The sequence below is a fragment of the Lytechinus pictus genome, chromosome 12 (genome assembly GCF_037042905.1).
Source record: "Lytechinus pictus isolate F3 Inbred chromosome 12, Lp3.0, whole genome shotgun sequence".
Lineage (NCBI taxonomy): Eukaryota > Metazoa > Echinodermata > Echinoidea > Temnopleuroida > Toxopneustidae > Lytechinus > Lytechinus pictus.
In genome coordinates, this window is record NC_087256.1 from 10,354,399 (window position 1) to 10,372,500 (window position 18,102).

General features: G+C 35.6%; 1 protein-coding gene across 1 annotated transcript in view; it reads right to left on the bottom strand.

The window, feature by feature from the left end:
* Positions 1 to 536: 536 nt before the first annotated feature.
* The window catches only part of LOC129273514 (uncharacterized), a 32,441-nt gene continuing 14,875 nt past the window's right edge, over positions 537 to 18,102 (bottom strand). Inside the window, exons 4-9 of the mRNA XM_054910559.2 lie at positions 14,916 to 15,201; positions 11,862 to 12,103; positions 11,113 to 11,228; positions 8,688 to 8,802; positions 6,794 to 7,333; positions 537 to 4,754 (exon numbers count right to left, since the gene is read on the bottom strand). Coding sequence (XP_054766534.2) covers positions 4,011 to 4,754; positions 6,794 to 7,333; positions 8,688 to 8,802; positions 11,113 to 11,228; positions 11,862 to 12,103; positions 14,916 to 15,201 — 2,043 coding nt within the window. The 3' untranslated portion in view covers positions 537 to 4,010. The remainder of the gene's footprint in view (positions 4,755 to 6,793; positions 7,334 to 8,687; positions 8,803 to 11,112; positions 11,229 to 11,861; positions 12,104 to 14,915; positions 15,202 to 18,102) is intronic.

Sequence of the window (18,102 nt, forward strand, 5' to 3'; positions counted from 1 at the left end):
ATTGAATAATTGTTCAATAGTGATATTCAAGTTCAAATTTAATTCTTTTTTATTGTATTTGCTTTACTGGTAACAATGATGATGAGCGGAGAGTCAAGATAATTTGTTTGCATTCATTTCACAAATCATCAATATTATTTCAAAGCAGTAGTTAAGTTCTCAACATTTGCACATATATCTTTTTCTTTATTGTGCTTTTTGTAAAATAAAAACATAATGTAATTGACAAAAGAATATTTAATGATACTCAAGCTTTACTAGAAAGGGTTAGCACATCTTCCTTCACTGGGTTTCTTTAAAATATGTAATCATTCCTTAAAGATGTATTCTCTCTTAGTTGTCATATTCTTGATTGAAATTCAAGTTCAAATTTAATTCTTCTTCTTCTTTGCTTAACTGGTAACAAGGATGATGAGAGGAGAGTCAAGATAATTTGCTTGCATTAATTTCACAAATCATCAATATTATTTCAAAGCAGTAGTTAAGTTCTCAAAATTTGCACATATATCTTTTTCTTTATTGTGCTTTTTGTAAAATAAAAACATAATGTAATTGACAAAAGAATATTTAATGATACTCAAGCTTTACTAGAAAGGGTTAGCACATCTTCCTTCACTGGGTTTCTTTAAAAATGTAATCATTCCTTAAAGATGTATTCTCTCTTAGTTGTCATATTCTTGATTGTCATTCACTCTTTTTTTTTAATTTCTCATGGTTTTTCTTCTGTTATTTCACTGCACCTTGAGCACTCTGCAGAGTGGATTTGGTGCATTTAAATCTAAATTTCAAGGATTAAAAATAAATCCAGAATGGTGACATGCCAAACGTTAGATAGTCATGTAGATATTGTGAATCTGAATTCAAAGTTTAAAAAAAATTAGGCTAAATTCTTTAAGAATTAAAAGTAAAGCCATAGGTTTCGAAATAAATCTAATTTCTGGCTGACCATTATTCACAGCCGACCTAGATTTCTTATAAATCCAGAAGTAGTACCATGTACCAAGAAATACATGTTAAAAAGCATTTGCAGTCCTATACTCTCGATCATTCAAAACTAAAGTTCAAGAGCACGAGAATTCAGCCATGCAACAATTAACCTTTAACTCAATACTTATCTCAATATGAGGTCCTGTAAATATTCCTTTCAAGCCTTGTCTAATATAACAAACTGTTATGACTGATCTGACTATGGCAAGCCATCAATGTCAACATCGATTGAATTCATGTATATCCAAAGTGTTTTCTAAATTAGATGAATACAGATTAATAATTTTATTCAATGAGTGTGCGCACTCCTGTTGCTGTCATAGGAAGTACGTACAGATTGTTTTTCAGATGAAAAATTATGGCACTGATGGATTTCCATAGCTTAGCTGAAATACATCTAGATCAATCACAACTCTTTGTAAGAGACAGGTCAATTGGCGATCTAGATAAGATTTTAGGTCTCAATATATCATCCTGCCTGCAGCTAGCTGCAAGAAGTTCAGTTCTAAAATGCAGCTTTATTTTTTTTTATAAAAAATATCATCTGCATCTGGTAATTGCTCACTCTTTTAAGAAAGTATAGCATGAAAATAATTCCACATACCCCCTTTTCTCTCATCAAACTCATAAAAAATATTTAGAACCATAAAACGGTTTATAGCTTGTCTTTCAATCCTGAAGCCTTCCAGTTGACTACCCTTCCCCTCCCAGATAGCTCATTCAACACACAGTAGCTCTAATATAATCTGCGTATCAAAGGCAGAAGGGCGTTAATTCTATGCTTTAAGGTGTAGTGAATGCCCTTCTAGCTCTGAAGGTCTTATGGCAGCTCAGTTCTATTGAGAGCGTCATGTCAAATGGATCCGGGATATAAACAAACCACATTCCTCATACACCATCAACAGATATTGACTTCACAACAAATCAATCATAGAAATATAAAGTCACAAGCTAAGAATTGAAGTCGAGAGGCAATAATTCCAACAGTCGCTGAACCTTAACTCCATACCCTTCCTTCCCCCTTTCATCATCATCATCATTAATTCTCCTATTTTCTTTTTTTACTATTCTTATTCTTGGAATCCCCCTTTCTTTCTCTAATAACAAAACAAGTTTGAAAAGTTTTGAACATCATAATTACAACCAATTATATCTGTAGACCAACCTTGTAAAAGTTATTCAAGCTTTTTCCACCAAACCTTTTTTTAACATTCTAAGAAGCATAAATTTCTTGATTAAATGAAATAATTTTATTTACAATGGTATTCAAATGCTATTCACTCTAAGCAAAAAGTATGCAATATGATACTTTTTTAAAGGTCAAGTCAATGTTGATTTGAAAAAATAGAGAAAAATCAAACTAGCATAATGCTGAAAATTTCCTCAAAATCAGATGTAAAGTATAAAGAAAGTTGTGACATTTTAAAGTTTTGCTTATTTTTCACAGAAATAGCTATATGCACAACTCGGTGAAATGCAAAGAGGCAGTCGATGATGTCCATCACTCACTTTTTCTTTTGTTTTTTAATGTTTGAATTATACAATACTGTATTTAATTTTTTACAGATTTGACAATAAGGGCCAACTTGACTGAACCATATACATGTAGTATCAAAATAATGCTAATTCCATATGTTCAGGGAGGAATTAATATTTGTTCCCTACCATTATGTGCTGTATGTATTTACACTTCACCTGACATCACACATCTCTCTAGCTTTATTTATACACATGTTCTTGACTTTTTCACTCTGATTTTTAGCAAAACTTTTTATTGTTGTCTCCAGTTGCAAGATCTCAAATCTCATGAGGCTCAAAATGCTACCTTATTTTTTGTAAAGTGAGTGTGTTCAAACTATTTACCATGCTTGCCCAAATTTTGGCCTGAGGAATGCAAGTTGCTATACAAGAGTAATATCTGCATATTGTTATTTTGCATACAAGAAGCTTTTGAGGATAGGTGTCATTAAAGAAAAATTTGCATGAGCAAGATCGATTCAGAAATGGCTAAAATAAAGTACGAGCATTGGTTTATGTACTTTGGTATGAAGTCACTCATATGAAGAACCTACAAGATTTCGATATGAGTATTGCAGCTATTACACTTGCACGATTTTGGGGCCCGAATAATTCACTAGTTCACGAGTCTTGCCACGTTGTTCCATGTCATGAAGTATGCGGGCCAGTGCAGAACAATGCTTGAAGTATCGTGCCAAAATAAAAAAATGTCTAAAATCATGGCACAAAAAATTTCGAGGATTATTGGCGTGAACTATTCGTAAACTGCATGTGCAACCTTGTCGGCCCAAGTCGTGCCATGGCACAAGTGACGCGCATTTCACAACTAGTTCACACCTAGTTCACGACTAGCTTACGAGTAGTTTGCGACAAGTTAAACAATAGTTTGCGCATAGATCACGCTCGCATAAGAATTGCTTGCCTCAAAGGCATACGCAGGTGCAGTTTGGCTATATCGAACAGCATTTCATGGAGTTCAATTTTATGCTCCAATGAATGATGAATTGAATGACGTAACCAATAGCGTATCCAGCATCAACTTTGACAAAGAAATGTATGGGCGATGCACAAGCATAATAGTGACTATTGTCCCCAGACAATTGGGCCATGAAAAGCTTTGTAGGGTCTGATGCTGGATAAGCACCTGACAGTGCGCGAACTTTTCGTAAATACTGCGTGAACATGTCGTGCCAAGGCTTGTACATGTCATGCCAATGCGTAAACTTGTCGTGAACATGTCGTGAGCTAGTCGGGACTATCATAATGGCATGAACCAACGATGCATTTCGTGACCCGCATTGTCACAAACTGGCACAATAAAATTGTGTCAGTGCGGGTACCCAAAATCGTGCAAGTGTAATAACTGTGTATTACAGTGTGTGAGCTTCCTGGGTAAACGATCAGAGTGCAGCATAGACTGTGACAGTTGATATGTGAAATTTTAAATGTTTTGCTATTTCAACAAAGGGTAGAGGGAGATGGTAATTTACTATTTTATAAGGTTATCAATGTAATTTTTTACAAAAATGAAGGAATATTGGTCCTACCTTCTTCTTGAGTCTATGTCCGTACAATTCCTTGACATGAAACACCTTACTGTTGAAGGATGGTATCCTCTTACAAAGATCCACATAGAGCTGCTTGGCATGGTGAATCTTCCCTGAGGTAGATTCCTTGAGGTCACCCATCACCGTAGTATACGTCGTATGGAACTTCTTGACTGCCTTCTGGACAACCTTAGATCCTGAACATCCATATGGTAAGCACAATTTGATAGAATCCACAGATATCTTATCCAATAAAATCCTCTCTGTGATTTCGCTACCCACATCTGCTGATGAAGCCTTCCGTCCTGACTGCAAGGAATGACCTAGAGGTGAGGAGTCTTGCTTCGAACTCTGGCGGGATAGACGCCTTTGAGCCGAGGCAAAGAACCCGACGCTAGGACCAGGTCCACTGTCCAAGATACTGGTCTCTCTTGTTGCTATGTGGTCCACACCATAGCAGTGCCATTCAGGTTCTGAGTCTACCAAGGTACGGTTGCTGGAACTGGAGCTGGAAAGCTTCTGGGTACTCGTAGCTGTAGCATTGGTCTGGAGGAATGTATGACTGGCAGGACTGGATGGAGTTGACTGGCTTTTCTTCTGGTGAAAGGATGTCAGGTTGTTGATGATGATCTGTATAGCGGCTAGTTTGGCAGCATCTTCCTGACTGCAGGGTAAACTTCCATCAAGGACAGACTTCTGCAACTGGTAACACAATGAAATACACCAAATCAATTAGAAATGAAAGATACAGAACAGTCGTACAGTATTAACACTATCTTTTCAGGGATGCAAGCAGGTACCATGAAATTCATAAATCACTGCACAACATAAAATATCTGTAGGCTATGATGAGATCTTGGCATGGCTTGGACATCATCAATTTTAACAGCAAAATAGTTAAAACAGAAAAGAAAAAACAACTTACATCCTTGTGTTAACCATACAAAACGTGTGTATATCACAAGATGCACAGTCAAAAGAAAATCAGCTCACAATGCAATTTGTTAAGGTTCGTCATTTTATACAAAACAACAGAGTTTAGGGATAGAGTACTGCCACCAGTATACTGGGTTTGTTTGCATACATTTCCTTGCTTTTTGGTTGATTATTTACTAACCACATGTCCACCCATGGGAGTAACCGCAAAAATTTCTGACTCACTGTGTAAGTTCAATACCTGCCTCGGCTGGACATTATAACGCCTTTTCTTTCCCTTTTTTGTACTCTTTCGTCTCTCCCGTTTTCTCTTTGTATCTGTAACTGTCTCTCTCTCTCTCTGTCTGTGTCAGCATATCTCGGTCTCTCTTCTCTGCCTGTTTATTTTAATCTTTCTCTCTCCTCTCTATCTGTCTCTCCCCCTCTCTCTGTATCTCTCTCTCTCTCTCTGACTCAACAGACTCCTAACTCTGTCCCTGCCTCTCTCAATCTCCCTCTTCCTCTCTCTCTTCTCCCTCTCTCCACCCTTGCACAGCAGGAATATTATTTGCTCTGATTTGTAATATGTAAGACGTTTAGTCCCAGCAGTAGTTAGCTCTAATGAGGGATCTATCTATCCAGTGTAACCCATTTACTCATTGAGACGAAGGGTCAAATTTCATTGGAAACTTTTAATGATTACTGCGATCATTACTCAACAAACATTCAAGGAATTCCCATTTTGTAAGCAACAGGCATAGAATAAGGTCCCAGAAGTAATAACAGGTCAGCTTACATACCAAATATAATTCAATGAAAAAAATATACATAAAAAAAGGAGCTCTTTAATCAATCATATCCAAATATGAATCAAGCAAAAGAGAAACCTTATCATATACAATCATTAACTACAATGAATAAACCAACTGATGTGAAAATAACAAAAATATTCAACAAAATCTTTTAAGTCAAAACACACACACACAATACAGATAACAAATATCACTTTGCAAAACAAATCTTTATATAGCTGCTGTAAGTCTATTCATCAATAGATTCATTATTTTTCATATGTGTGAATTTATCAAAGATATATCTAAACTGACTGACCAGTAATTACAGTGGATTGTTCATTCAAACCCACACTGATTTGTGGTTTATACACCCATGTGTCATGTTTGCTTAACAATTACATTTTATTTCCTTGGCTTTGTTGACTTATTAGTGCGCGACAATGGCTTGAGGGCGGTATACAATCTCAACAATCTTGTTGTTCAGCAAGACCCAATTAACTCAGTTGGAAATGAATAAAATTTCTTCAAAGGCTAGTATGATCCATTGACTAGTCTTTGTATTTTCACAATAATTCCACTACAAAGGTGTATGTCATAAAAATGCATTGTCTGTCTTGAAAAAGGAGGATGATTCTGATTCACCCAAATGCTGTTTTTACAAGGTTCATCATCATTTCCCCTGTATTATCTGAGCTCCACATTATGTCACACCAATTGATGATGATAATTCAACAGTTTTTGGTGCAGGCTCGGATCCAGCCAGATTAGGCACAAAATAATAATATAGGAGACATATCCATCTCCCAAGATGCCTTCCTTACTTTGGTGACCCAGCATCCATGATAGCTTCTCCCAAATTATAGAATAAACAAGACTTCCATAAGCTCAACAGACAGTCAATACTTCAAGAGAATATCTAAACACTTACCTCTTCTTATACTCCATCTAAAAAAGGGTAAATGAACATAGACATGGAAAATGAATAACATACCTGCAGATTAAAATAACTATATGAAACAATATGATTCTTACCCTCTGATAAAGGCAGTGAAGATCTTCAGAAGTCAGCAGAACCGTTGATCTATCCACAAGAGAAATCTGACCAACACCCTGAACACTGTTCAATGAGGTCAGACTGGATGTACTGGATCCAGTCAAAGACCGATTCCCAGTCACCTTATGGATGAAGTTGGCAGAACCCATGTTCTTGTAGGACCCAGGGAATGACTGAAGCGAGAGTTTATCCGCTGATGAAGTCTCACCCACGGGTGAGCCCATGATGAGGGGAGGAGCGCTCTGGATGCTTGCTCTGACCGCGGGAGAGGAGAAGGTTCGGGAGATGTGGGCATGGTGATGGTGATGGTGGTTACGGAAGCGACCTCCAAGGCTGCGTAGGGACAGGGTATCCTCTTGTTGTTGGTAGAGAAGGGACAATTGATCAGCCAGAGGATGTCCTGAGAGTCCCAGAAGGCGCAGTCGTTGCAGGAGCTTCGTGGCTTCAGACCTCATCAGCTTGTCTTGAAGAAAGTCTTCTGGAATGTTTTCTACCCATCGCCGGATCATTTGAAGAACCTGTCCATGGAAACACAATATAATCAGTTTATCCGTCATATATGTGTTATTTTGACTACCAACTTTAACTGATTGTGTATTTTTTCTTGTCAATTTGTTCAATTTCTGAGTATTTATTAATTTCATTTCTGTATTGTATAAGTAGTTGATTGTGCGCCTTGAGTGTCATCAACAGATATGTGCGCTATACAAATCTTTAATTATTATTATTATTATTACGTATATAATCAGAAAAAAAAAGTTTTTTTAATAAGCTTTAAAGCTTATTGACTTTCCTGAAACAGTTATGAAAGCTGTTATCATTTTGGTAACAATTTCTGAGAAAAAATATAAAACTGAGTTAAACATGAGTGAATATACAGTCAATAATGATAAATATATGAATTTCATAAAGAAAAAAATCTGCACAAAAATGGATTAAAAAAAAGAATGTCAGAAGAACAAGTCATACTAAAGACCTGTCAGTTGAAAAAAAAATTGAATGGAACATCTATAATACAAAATATCATACTTATTACTTATTTATAGATTCATGTATCTCAACTTACATCACTGATTTCCCCATAGGCATTAACTTACATGTAAATGGCAAACGATAGATCAGGAAAAACGCATGCATAATTATCTGTCTAGTGGATAAACATACAAGGCGCACTTCTTTGCGCTACAACACAGATTGAAAATTCCAGCATTTCTGTCTTAAGAAGCTTATTCCCATTCAATCCAGCATTGAGCAGGTGACAGCGTTAGATTACAAACTCGTGGAATAGATACATGTACTACTGCAAAACACTCTCTTGATGTAGTCATTACTAGTGAGAGAATGCTACAGGTGTGAACTTTATATATCCATTACAAAATTGGTAAAACAGGTCCATCTCTTAGCACTCAAGATTTCAAAATCAAATCAAATCTTGGATAACAAAGATAATTCTTCAAGGAAATAGCAGCGACTGAAGAAAGATAATAACATAATTTCTATTTTTGGTTAGGATTCAAGATGGTGTTCAATTACCGTATAGGAAGTGCCATGTAATTACAGATTACCAAGGGTTTTTCCTATGCAAGATCAGATTCTGGATAACATGGATCATGAGATATGACATGGATTTAAATTTACGTTGAGAAACTATGACACAAAACAAGCCCTACAAGCTGGTTTTTGGACGGGTCAAGTTTCTTTCCAACAAAAAAGTAGACCTTGGTGGTAGGATTGGCAAAAAAATGCATCAAGAATTTGTCAAGCAAAAAAATAATGCCAGAACCACAACAGTTAGCATATTGCGAGAGGGGGTTGTACAAGCAAGAAGAAAAAGCCTAGTATGTATTAACTTTAGAATAAAGAGGTTTTTACCTTTTCTTGAAGTATCCTCTTGGAATTATTTGCGCTACCACTACTGCTAGTATTCATAGCAAACAATCCTCGTCTTTTTCCTCCACTGGTAGCCAAGAGAATGTGCTGTAATACTCTACAATTATAATTACAATGAAATAAAGATTGATCATAAGAAATACAAGAAACTTTCTGGTTGTAGTTAATCGTGTAGAAGAATATAAATCTATGTTCTTTAGTTTACTGAACAGCATAAATAGTAATATCCTACATTTAATAATATAGGGAATTTATATCGCACACATGAATTCACCTGACAAGGTGCTGAAGGCTTTCCTATATATTAACCTGGATAAAATATTTCAGTGCATAAGGGGTGATTATTCACATTTATGTTTCTTTAAAACGTCATGTGTAATATCTTAAACTGATAAAAGTTCTCATTCCCAGTGTTTAATCTATCTTTCTTTCCTTTAATGCTCTCTTCATCAACATTGTGGTGTCATTCCTTTTCGCTTCAATTTCTCAACCCCCCCCCCCCCCCCCCACCCCACGCAACCCCATCTACATATACCTCCTCCCATTCATTCTAGGGAATAAAACAATCAGGCCTACACTTTCTGTACATGGACTATTTGGCCTATTCCAAGGCAGCATTTCATGGAACAAGAGTCATTTTTCACTAATAACTAGTGTTATAAGCTACCAAAATCCCTGCACCTGATTTGCCCAAGAGGAAATTTGTCTGTGAAAATTACTGACAAGTTGCTTCATGAAACACGAAATACAGTTCGTATTGAGCCTAATAACACAATTTACTGAGACTCTTTTAATAATGTTCAAGGGGTGTTTGCTATTGCCCTCGGCCTGATCACGCCAAGAGTCTGGCCAAGGATATTTCCCCTGCTCCAGCCATCTCTCTATCTCTCTCTCTCTCTCTCAAACACTGGCATGACCTTATATGGCATACAGCCTGGACAGTTACCATGGTTACACGAAAAGAAGGCATTATGACAAGATGACCGGCATCCCGAGGTTAAATCATGAATATTCAGATTGGATACTTATTCCAAATTACCAGGAGATTTACAAAATTGGCCTCCTTGTTTTAAATACTTCAACAAAAGAAGCCCTTAAAAATGTTTTATTATGAGTGCTGAAATTGATATATGTTTGTAATGTGAAGGGATGATTATAGATGGAATGTAGATATGTTTTTCACTTTGTGGACAAGATGTAGATTTATACCATGGATATTAACACAAATATTACTGAATCAAATAACAGCCTATGATATAAATAACAATGTTTGTTTACGTATAAATGTATAGCTTATAAAAATGTACAATTATTTAAGGGCATATATCTGGAACAAGAAATTGAAGAAAAAAAGAAATTATGTATTTCACTAACTTGCACATGTATGTAAATTTTTTATTGAAAATCCACATTCCAAAAGGATCTGAATTAGAAAAGTAAAATAGAGGTGTATTCTTACACTTCTATTTCATTCTTTCCTTATCAACACACGAACACACTGAGGAGCAACCAAGCACCATTAAATTTGAAAGCATTTGATATTTAATATTTGACTTTATTTTACATGTTTCAAATTAATTATCAATATAATACAAAAACAATAACATCAGAAGAATTACCATGGTGTACAAATCAGACATGGCATCATTCATCTAAATTAAGCAATACAGCAATGAAATATGAGAGAACCTGCATAAAAAAGCAACGCTTGTTCAGTCTGCAGGATCCCCCAAAATATGAAGTCTTTAATATGTAGGAGAGGACAGTAAAATGATTTGATTACAATAAAGAACAGCCAAAATATTACAACTGTCAGTATTTAAAGAGTGTCCATAAAAAATGTATTTGCCACTAGCTCACTAAAAATATTTCTAAAAGTTACTTTATAACCTACACAGGAAAATTATAAGAATTAAACAACATCAATTTCAATTTTCATTTGAAAATATTTTAATAGTGAGGTACTAAGTACCACATTGTGGGGAAGACCATTCCAAAACATGAATCCTTCAAAAGCTATTGTTCTCTGAGCAAGGAGAGTGCGAGTATGTGGAATGTGATAAGAGTCGCTTTGCCGGGTGGGATATGTGTGGACTAGATTATTCCTTTGAAACATAGGCGCAATACATCAGGCGATTCATCTTTGAAAGCTGAAACATAAATATTCCAACCTGAAATGCATATAAATCAGAAATTTTAAGTATTCTATTTTTGAAAAATAAGGGATTTGTGTGGGAATAATACCCAACTTGATTGATCACCCTAAGTACTCGTTTTTGTATTGCGAATATTTTGTATAGCATTGATGAGAACTTGCAAAATGATATTGTTTTGGATCAAATTGAGATGCATCTGTCATAACATACATAACAAATAAAACCTTTCTGTTATGGCTCTGAATACTGACCTGAATGCAATAGGAGGTGGTACACAAACAGGTAAACTTTCCAAGAGAGGGCAGCCTCCATCGGGACGTTCAATCTCAATCTCTCGCTGTGGAATTGCATGACCTATACTACTAGTCTGTGGTAAATGAAATGAATATTGAAATAAGGGACAATGTCAACCAAAACTGTTTCTTCGATATCATAAAGTGGTGCTTTAAAACTTCTTTGCTTTGTGACTTGTATTTTTAAGCACATCCTCTTTTAGCCCATCTAAACATCATATTTTAAAATAATCTTGATGAAAACATACAGCACAAAACAGAGAACAAATTATCTGATAATTACTTGAATTAATACAATGCATTTTCTCCTCTTTCAAATTTTGTGCAGAAATTCCTGGGGAACTGACAATGCTAATGGTTCACAAATATTCAACAAATCAATAAAAAAAAGAATGAATTCTCGGGGGCGTTGGGCAGCAATGTAGGATATTTACTGTCTGACCACAATTTACAATCAAGATTTTATTGGCAGTTCAAATTTTAAAGGTTCTTAACTTCTTACACATTTTCTGACTGATCAAAAGGTAATACATGTGGGTTGACAGGATGAGCTTAGAAATGATAAAGTGCAAATTTTTGTTTGAAAATTTTCTAAAGCTCAAGAACATAATCAAATGAAATCATAAGATCCTTCACCATTCAACATAACAAGCGAACTAAACAAGACATTTTATTTTTCATTTTTAAAATAAAAAATCATGACGTACCTCCTCGCTGTCTATTTGCAGTGACTGAACCTCCACTGCAAGGCACGTACGCTTTGCTGGGATGGGAGACAGTCTCTCCGACGAGACAACAGAGGGCGACCTACTGCCGCGTTCACCTTGACTGAGTGATAGCAAGACTAGACGTTCTAAGGATGTAGCAGGGGGTATATCCTTGGCTTGTTGAATCCTCAATCTGAAGCAAGCATACTCATACTCCGATACATCCTGTCCGCATACTTTAGCTGAAGTAATATTAAATAAGAAAGTCAAAAAGGGGCCTAAGCTTTCGATCCTAGCAGAATCTTCGTCGGAGGCAAAATGGCCTCCGACGAAGACGAAGAAAATTTGCCTCCGACGAAGATTCTGCTAGGATCGAAAGCTTAGGCCCCTTTTTGACTTTCTAATTTACTCCATTGGCTCTCTTTTATTAGATAAGCAGTTTTCAGCAGCTTCTTTTTGCCATCGAAATATTAAATATTTAAACAAATTATTTTTCTAATTTGTCTTCAGTTTAATAAGAAAGTACTTTGTAGAATGAAGTAAAAAGGGCCAGCCAAGCATGGCTGAAAATATCCCATTAATCCTCATAACTAGGCTTTCTTAGCACTCAAGTACAAAAAAAATATCACAAAAAATGAAAACATTGATAATATAAGAGTTACTTTTCTTCCTTGAATAGTTAATCTGTTTCTGTTAAATGAATCAATTGGATAGAATAGAAAAAAATATAGGGTGATTACATGTACATTTAACAATTTAAAGATTATGACAGAGTGATAATAGAGATCATATCAATACGGCAATACCTATGGCATGATATTGATGGAGACATTCAAATTTACAATAATGATTTGTTATTCAACTGAAAAATCATTTAAACTCAGTTGCAGATCTAGGCAGATGAGACACAATGGCCCGAATTCACAAAGGTGGTTTTGAAAACCCACTGTTGAATCCATGGTTTGTGCAGATTTCCTGTATTTTTACGCTTAATTTAGCGCGTATCAGGCGCGAGTATAAAAATTGTCCAATGCTGATGCGCGCTTTTGTCACAGTGCGCCGAATTGACGCCTGTTACCATGGTTAGATACGCTATTTTATTCATGAGTCAACTGTTGAAGAGTGGACTCATTAATTCAAAACAGTCGACTCATGAATAAAATAGCGTGGATAACCACGGCAACAGGTGTCAATTTGGCGCACTGAGACAAAAACGCGCATTAGCATTGGACATTTTTTAATATACGTGGTAAAATATTATAATAAGCGTAATTTATACAGGAAATCTGCATAAGCCATGGACTCAACCGTGGGTTTTCAAAACCACCTATGTGAATTCGGGCCAATAAACCATTTCAATTTTCTGAGAAAATGACATTTCATTATTTTTTTTACCATACAATATGTACGAAAGCTGCTTGCATATCATAACAAATCAAATGACTTTTTTATTCTTTGATGGATTTTCCTCAAACCTTTGCCAATGTTTTTAATTATTTTTTTCTGCTATTCTTACAATAAACATTTTGTCAGGGTGAACTTCCCCTTCAAATATTCATTCTAACTTTCAATTATTACGAGAAACTATAGATGCAGAAGAACATATTCAAATTTTTCATCAAAGAAGCAAAAACAGTTTTATGAAAACTCCCCTGTCTGTCTCCTCTCCTAGGTGTGATAACATCAGTCTTACCCATGTTGAAGTTGAAGGCTCTCCAATCAATGACATGCTGAGTGCTATGAATTACATCAATATTTCTCAATCACGACCTGACACTTTACAAGCTCAGGTTACCTTGAATAATTCAACTTCATGGCTGACACGGTTAAAGGACCTCAGCAAGGTAAACTTTGCATTCAATACTGGCATCAAAGTAGAACACAGTATCATATAAGCCCCCCTCTCTCACTTAAAAGGGATAATAAAATCTTTTCAAAGTACAAATTTTCATCTTCGTCATTTCATTCTAATGAACTCATGACACATTTATCATAATGCATAATTTTTTATATTATATTAATGGAGAATATACCCAGTGCTCAATAATCTTAATTAGGTCATTGATGAAAAACAGTTTTATGCTGATCTTTTGTACCTGAATAAATATGTTCTGATAAATTTAAAAAATATATATTACTACTTGTTGGAAATGGACTCCTAACATTTTGAACATGCTGAAACCAATTACTGGCACCTTACACTTTATCCCAAATGAAAAAGTTTTGCATTTTCTTTTTATCATTTTTGTATGATACACACTTAGAAAATAAGGGTAAAGAATGTGGATTTGTTTTAAACAAGGGAACAGATTTGGGGGAAATGGATAGTTGTCAAATTTTCAACCCATGAAATAACCAACACAAGTTTAAGTGCTTGAATACGTAATTGGCTTTGCATAGGTTGCCTGAGAGAGCAAGGGAAACTCTTTTATTTCGCAGAGAAGGTCATTGGCACTCAACAGATTAATGTCCGTCATTCTTGCCCCAATAGCCCTAGAGCAAAAGTTCCCCACTTTCACATTAACAATGAAAAGAGTGGTTTGTACACCTTTCCAAGGAGGTCTAATTTCTACCAAACAGAGCTGATGTACCAGATTATACTTTTTATTTGTACTGGAAGGCAATAGTTCACATCTGATAATCAACTTTAAATGTAATATTTTTGTCTTGCTAATGATACCCACAATCTAAACATTTATTATCATACAAGTCTTACATACTTACTTACCTAAGTATTTTACGCACTCACTCGATCACTCAGTTACTTCATAACTTTCCTTAATCCAGAACATTGATCAAGACCATGGAACATGTACAAAATGCTCCACACTATCAATTTCAAGTACTACTTGCTGCATGTGGCAGTGGCTTTTAAGGGGTAAGACCTTCTTTGACATGACCTGCATTTAAATATGTAATAATTATTGAGGGCCTATACTGCCAGTTGAGGGCTGTATTAGATTTTTTTCAACTCGCATGCTACAAAACAAGTTCAAATATCTACACTGATGCAAGTTTATGAAACAACTGATTCACTAAAAAAATAAGTTCTACCTTCTAATTCTAAGATGGATGCCTGAGTGTGCCTTTGAAGTTGTTCAATAAAGCCATGATACACGAGAATCCTTCCAGCATGCAGCTGGATGTGATGTAGCACTTTACTGTCTGCTGGCCCCCAGGACTGGCCCGGTACACTTTCCTCTGGTTCCGTGGTCTCCGTTCGCTGTAACTTGAGAATACTTTCCAAGCGATGAGCTAAACCTGCAGCCTGCATTGGTGCGTGGTTATGTGGGTCGAGTGACAAACTCTCCAAGACTTGAAGAATTAAACACAAGAATTGCTACATCACAAAAAGAGGGAAAATGAAGATTAAAAAAAAAATCATAATCACTCAAACACTTTCATGACCTATCGCGACTCCCCGAGACTTCTCTCTACGACGAGCCCGAGGATAATGTACGCATGCGCTTAACACAAAAAGGGATTTTCCCTTTGAAATCGATGGGATTTCCCCCTCTCGACACGCCCATCAACACAGACGAGCGTACCTAGACCCTCCAGCGTTCAGAACGTTGCGGACTAATGGATCTACATGAATAGCAAGTAACTGAAGACATTTCTTTATTTTTTTGTTATTTGAACAACAATTGCAACATTTCATTTTCTCATGATGAAATGACTTGATATCCGTAAAATCGTTTGAATTGAAATGACTTGTATTGAATAATATTTTTCAAAGAAAAAAACGTAGGAGCATCAGCCATTAACTAATAGAAATGACGTTATACAACAGCTAGCTCACTGCACGCAATGAAGCTAGACTACTTGAGCTCTGTTTTATTTGATTTGAGTTCATCTTGAATAAACTTAGTTCACCGAACATCCATCCATGTGATGTTTGTTTTCCCCCTTTTTCCTTTTCTTTTCCTTTTTTCTAAACAGATGCTTATTCCAATCTGTCTTTTGGCACTGTTTGCTCTATCGCATCAATCATCGTGATCACATTTTTGTCGGATTTTCCGTAACTATAGGATCCTACAGAAGATTGTACTCCAAGGCGTGGGGGAAGGAAACACAGATCTACATAGATAAAGCATTATATTTTAATTACTGTTAAAGAAATACTAGCGAGTACATTACAACTTTTTAAAAGATGATTACATCGTGATGTAAACAATACTCCGTGATTAGATGCATGGTTATTTTTATTCTCCATGGTAAACATAGTAGAACATAAACATGATAGACATTATCTCCCTGTATGAAAATGCTCAGACATAATTACTTAGGTTGTACAATTTCTACATGTTACATCATTTGATACATTGCCATGGCTTCAGTAGTAGCTATTGCTTAATGTATTTTTAAAAATTCAACTTCGACATCAATTCTGAAATATTTATTTACGTCCTATCCTTGATCTGTCTGATAAAATCTCGAATGTTTAGATTCATGATGGATTCAATTTAAGTATTTTATATGAAAATAACAGCTTTATATGAAAATAACAGCTTTATAGGTGTTGTGGAGTTGTAGATACGAGATGACGATGTTGCACGTTCAGATAAAAACTTATGGGGTGGTGGTGAGAATAAAAAAATACAATTAGGGGAAATCGAAGATGAAACCAGTGTGGGATTGTTTCGCCATTTTCAACACACGTTTCCTCTCTGATATTAAATGTTTAGTAGTAATGCTAATTAAACAACCTGAAAATGCGAGGTTTTCTTCAAAGTCCACTTCACGCTTTTCAATCTAAGCTATATTCAAAGGCTGCTTAAAAGGTTACCATGGTTACGATCGTGAATGTTTATTGGTTCGAGACCCCCCCCCCCCCTTATTTATTCCTTTTCAACAATCAGCACGCTTAAGGGGCGTTACAAGAACGTACGATCAATTACAACTCTACTTGGGGCCCCTAAATCAATGTCTTGCAATCAATCACAATTTCCAATTGGTTACTGATCAGCCTTCTTGCAACAAGGAGTGTAAAATGATTTGCTTGTCATTTTCTTGTAACAACCCCCCCCCCCCCCCCCCATTGGCCAGCCTCTTATTCAGTGACGAAATCACAAAAATAAGTAAAACTGAAATGTATATCAAGTTGAAGCACAAATAGAGATTCTGTAAATTGTTTATCAGGATGAATATTTTGTTATATTACACCTACACCTCAGCGTGTTGGATGTAACTCTAATTCACATGCTAGTCAATTTGATTGCCAATATCATTGGGATAGTAATGAATGCCCTAATAAAATTTCCGCAAAAACGAAAGGGTATGATTTGATTATTAAGATAAATGGATATGTTGAAAAGTTTGAGACTTATATTTTGGTAAAATGGGCATCAATATAACATACAGGACATTTTTTTACATCATCCCCTGATCTTGGTTTTTCTATCTCCTTACCTACTTTTAACAACTACAGCAAGTGAAATGAGAATGGGATAGTCAGGGAGGAATGGTGAATTTAAAATCAATCCATCAAACATTATAAAAGTTTATGACCTTGTCAGTGACCTTGCAGGGTCTACCTCCATTAATCTTTGATACAAACCAATGACGTAAGTCGGGGATGTGGAAGCCTTTGGCTTATTAATCACCGTCAATAAAGCTTATGAACACTCTCAATAATTATCCATACATGACATGAATATTGTATGATTCTCGATTTCAGAGCGACGAGCCACGATTGATTATCATCACAGAGTATCGGAGAATAAACCCGAGATGAGACGGATTGCACTTTGATGGCACAAAGTTCAAATATGGATCTATCCTGGCAATGATTAGTTAGTATTATGTTTTTGTCTCTACCTGAGAAAAAGATAATTTTGTTATTTCGTATTTTTGTAAGTTATCATAATGACTCACGTTCCACCAGATTTTTATGACTTTAAAAAAGATATTTACGTTGGTGTTAACTTTTTCGTTTTCATTAATTTTACCTATTCGTTTAGTTTTCTTTTAAATGTCACGTCTTTACTCATTTTAAAGAATTGGTGTCAATCCTTAAAATAACTTTAAAATTTCTTAACTATGTACTTAAATACAACATAATGTTATTGCAGGTTTGAAATGCATTTTCAAAAGCAAATGTGGATGATTTTTTTTAATTCAAATTTAAACCGTATCCTGTTGAACGCTAAAAAATCAAAAATGATACAGAGTACGCCTATTGGACACCGACACAGTTTCGATAAGACATTATACACTCTGTAAATATGCTGAATAAATT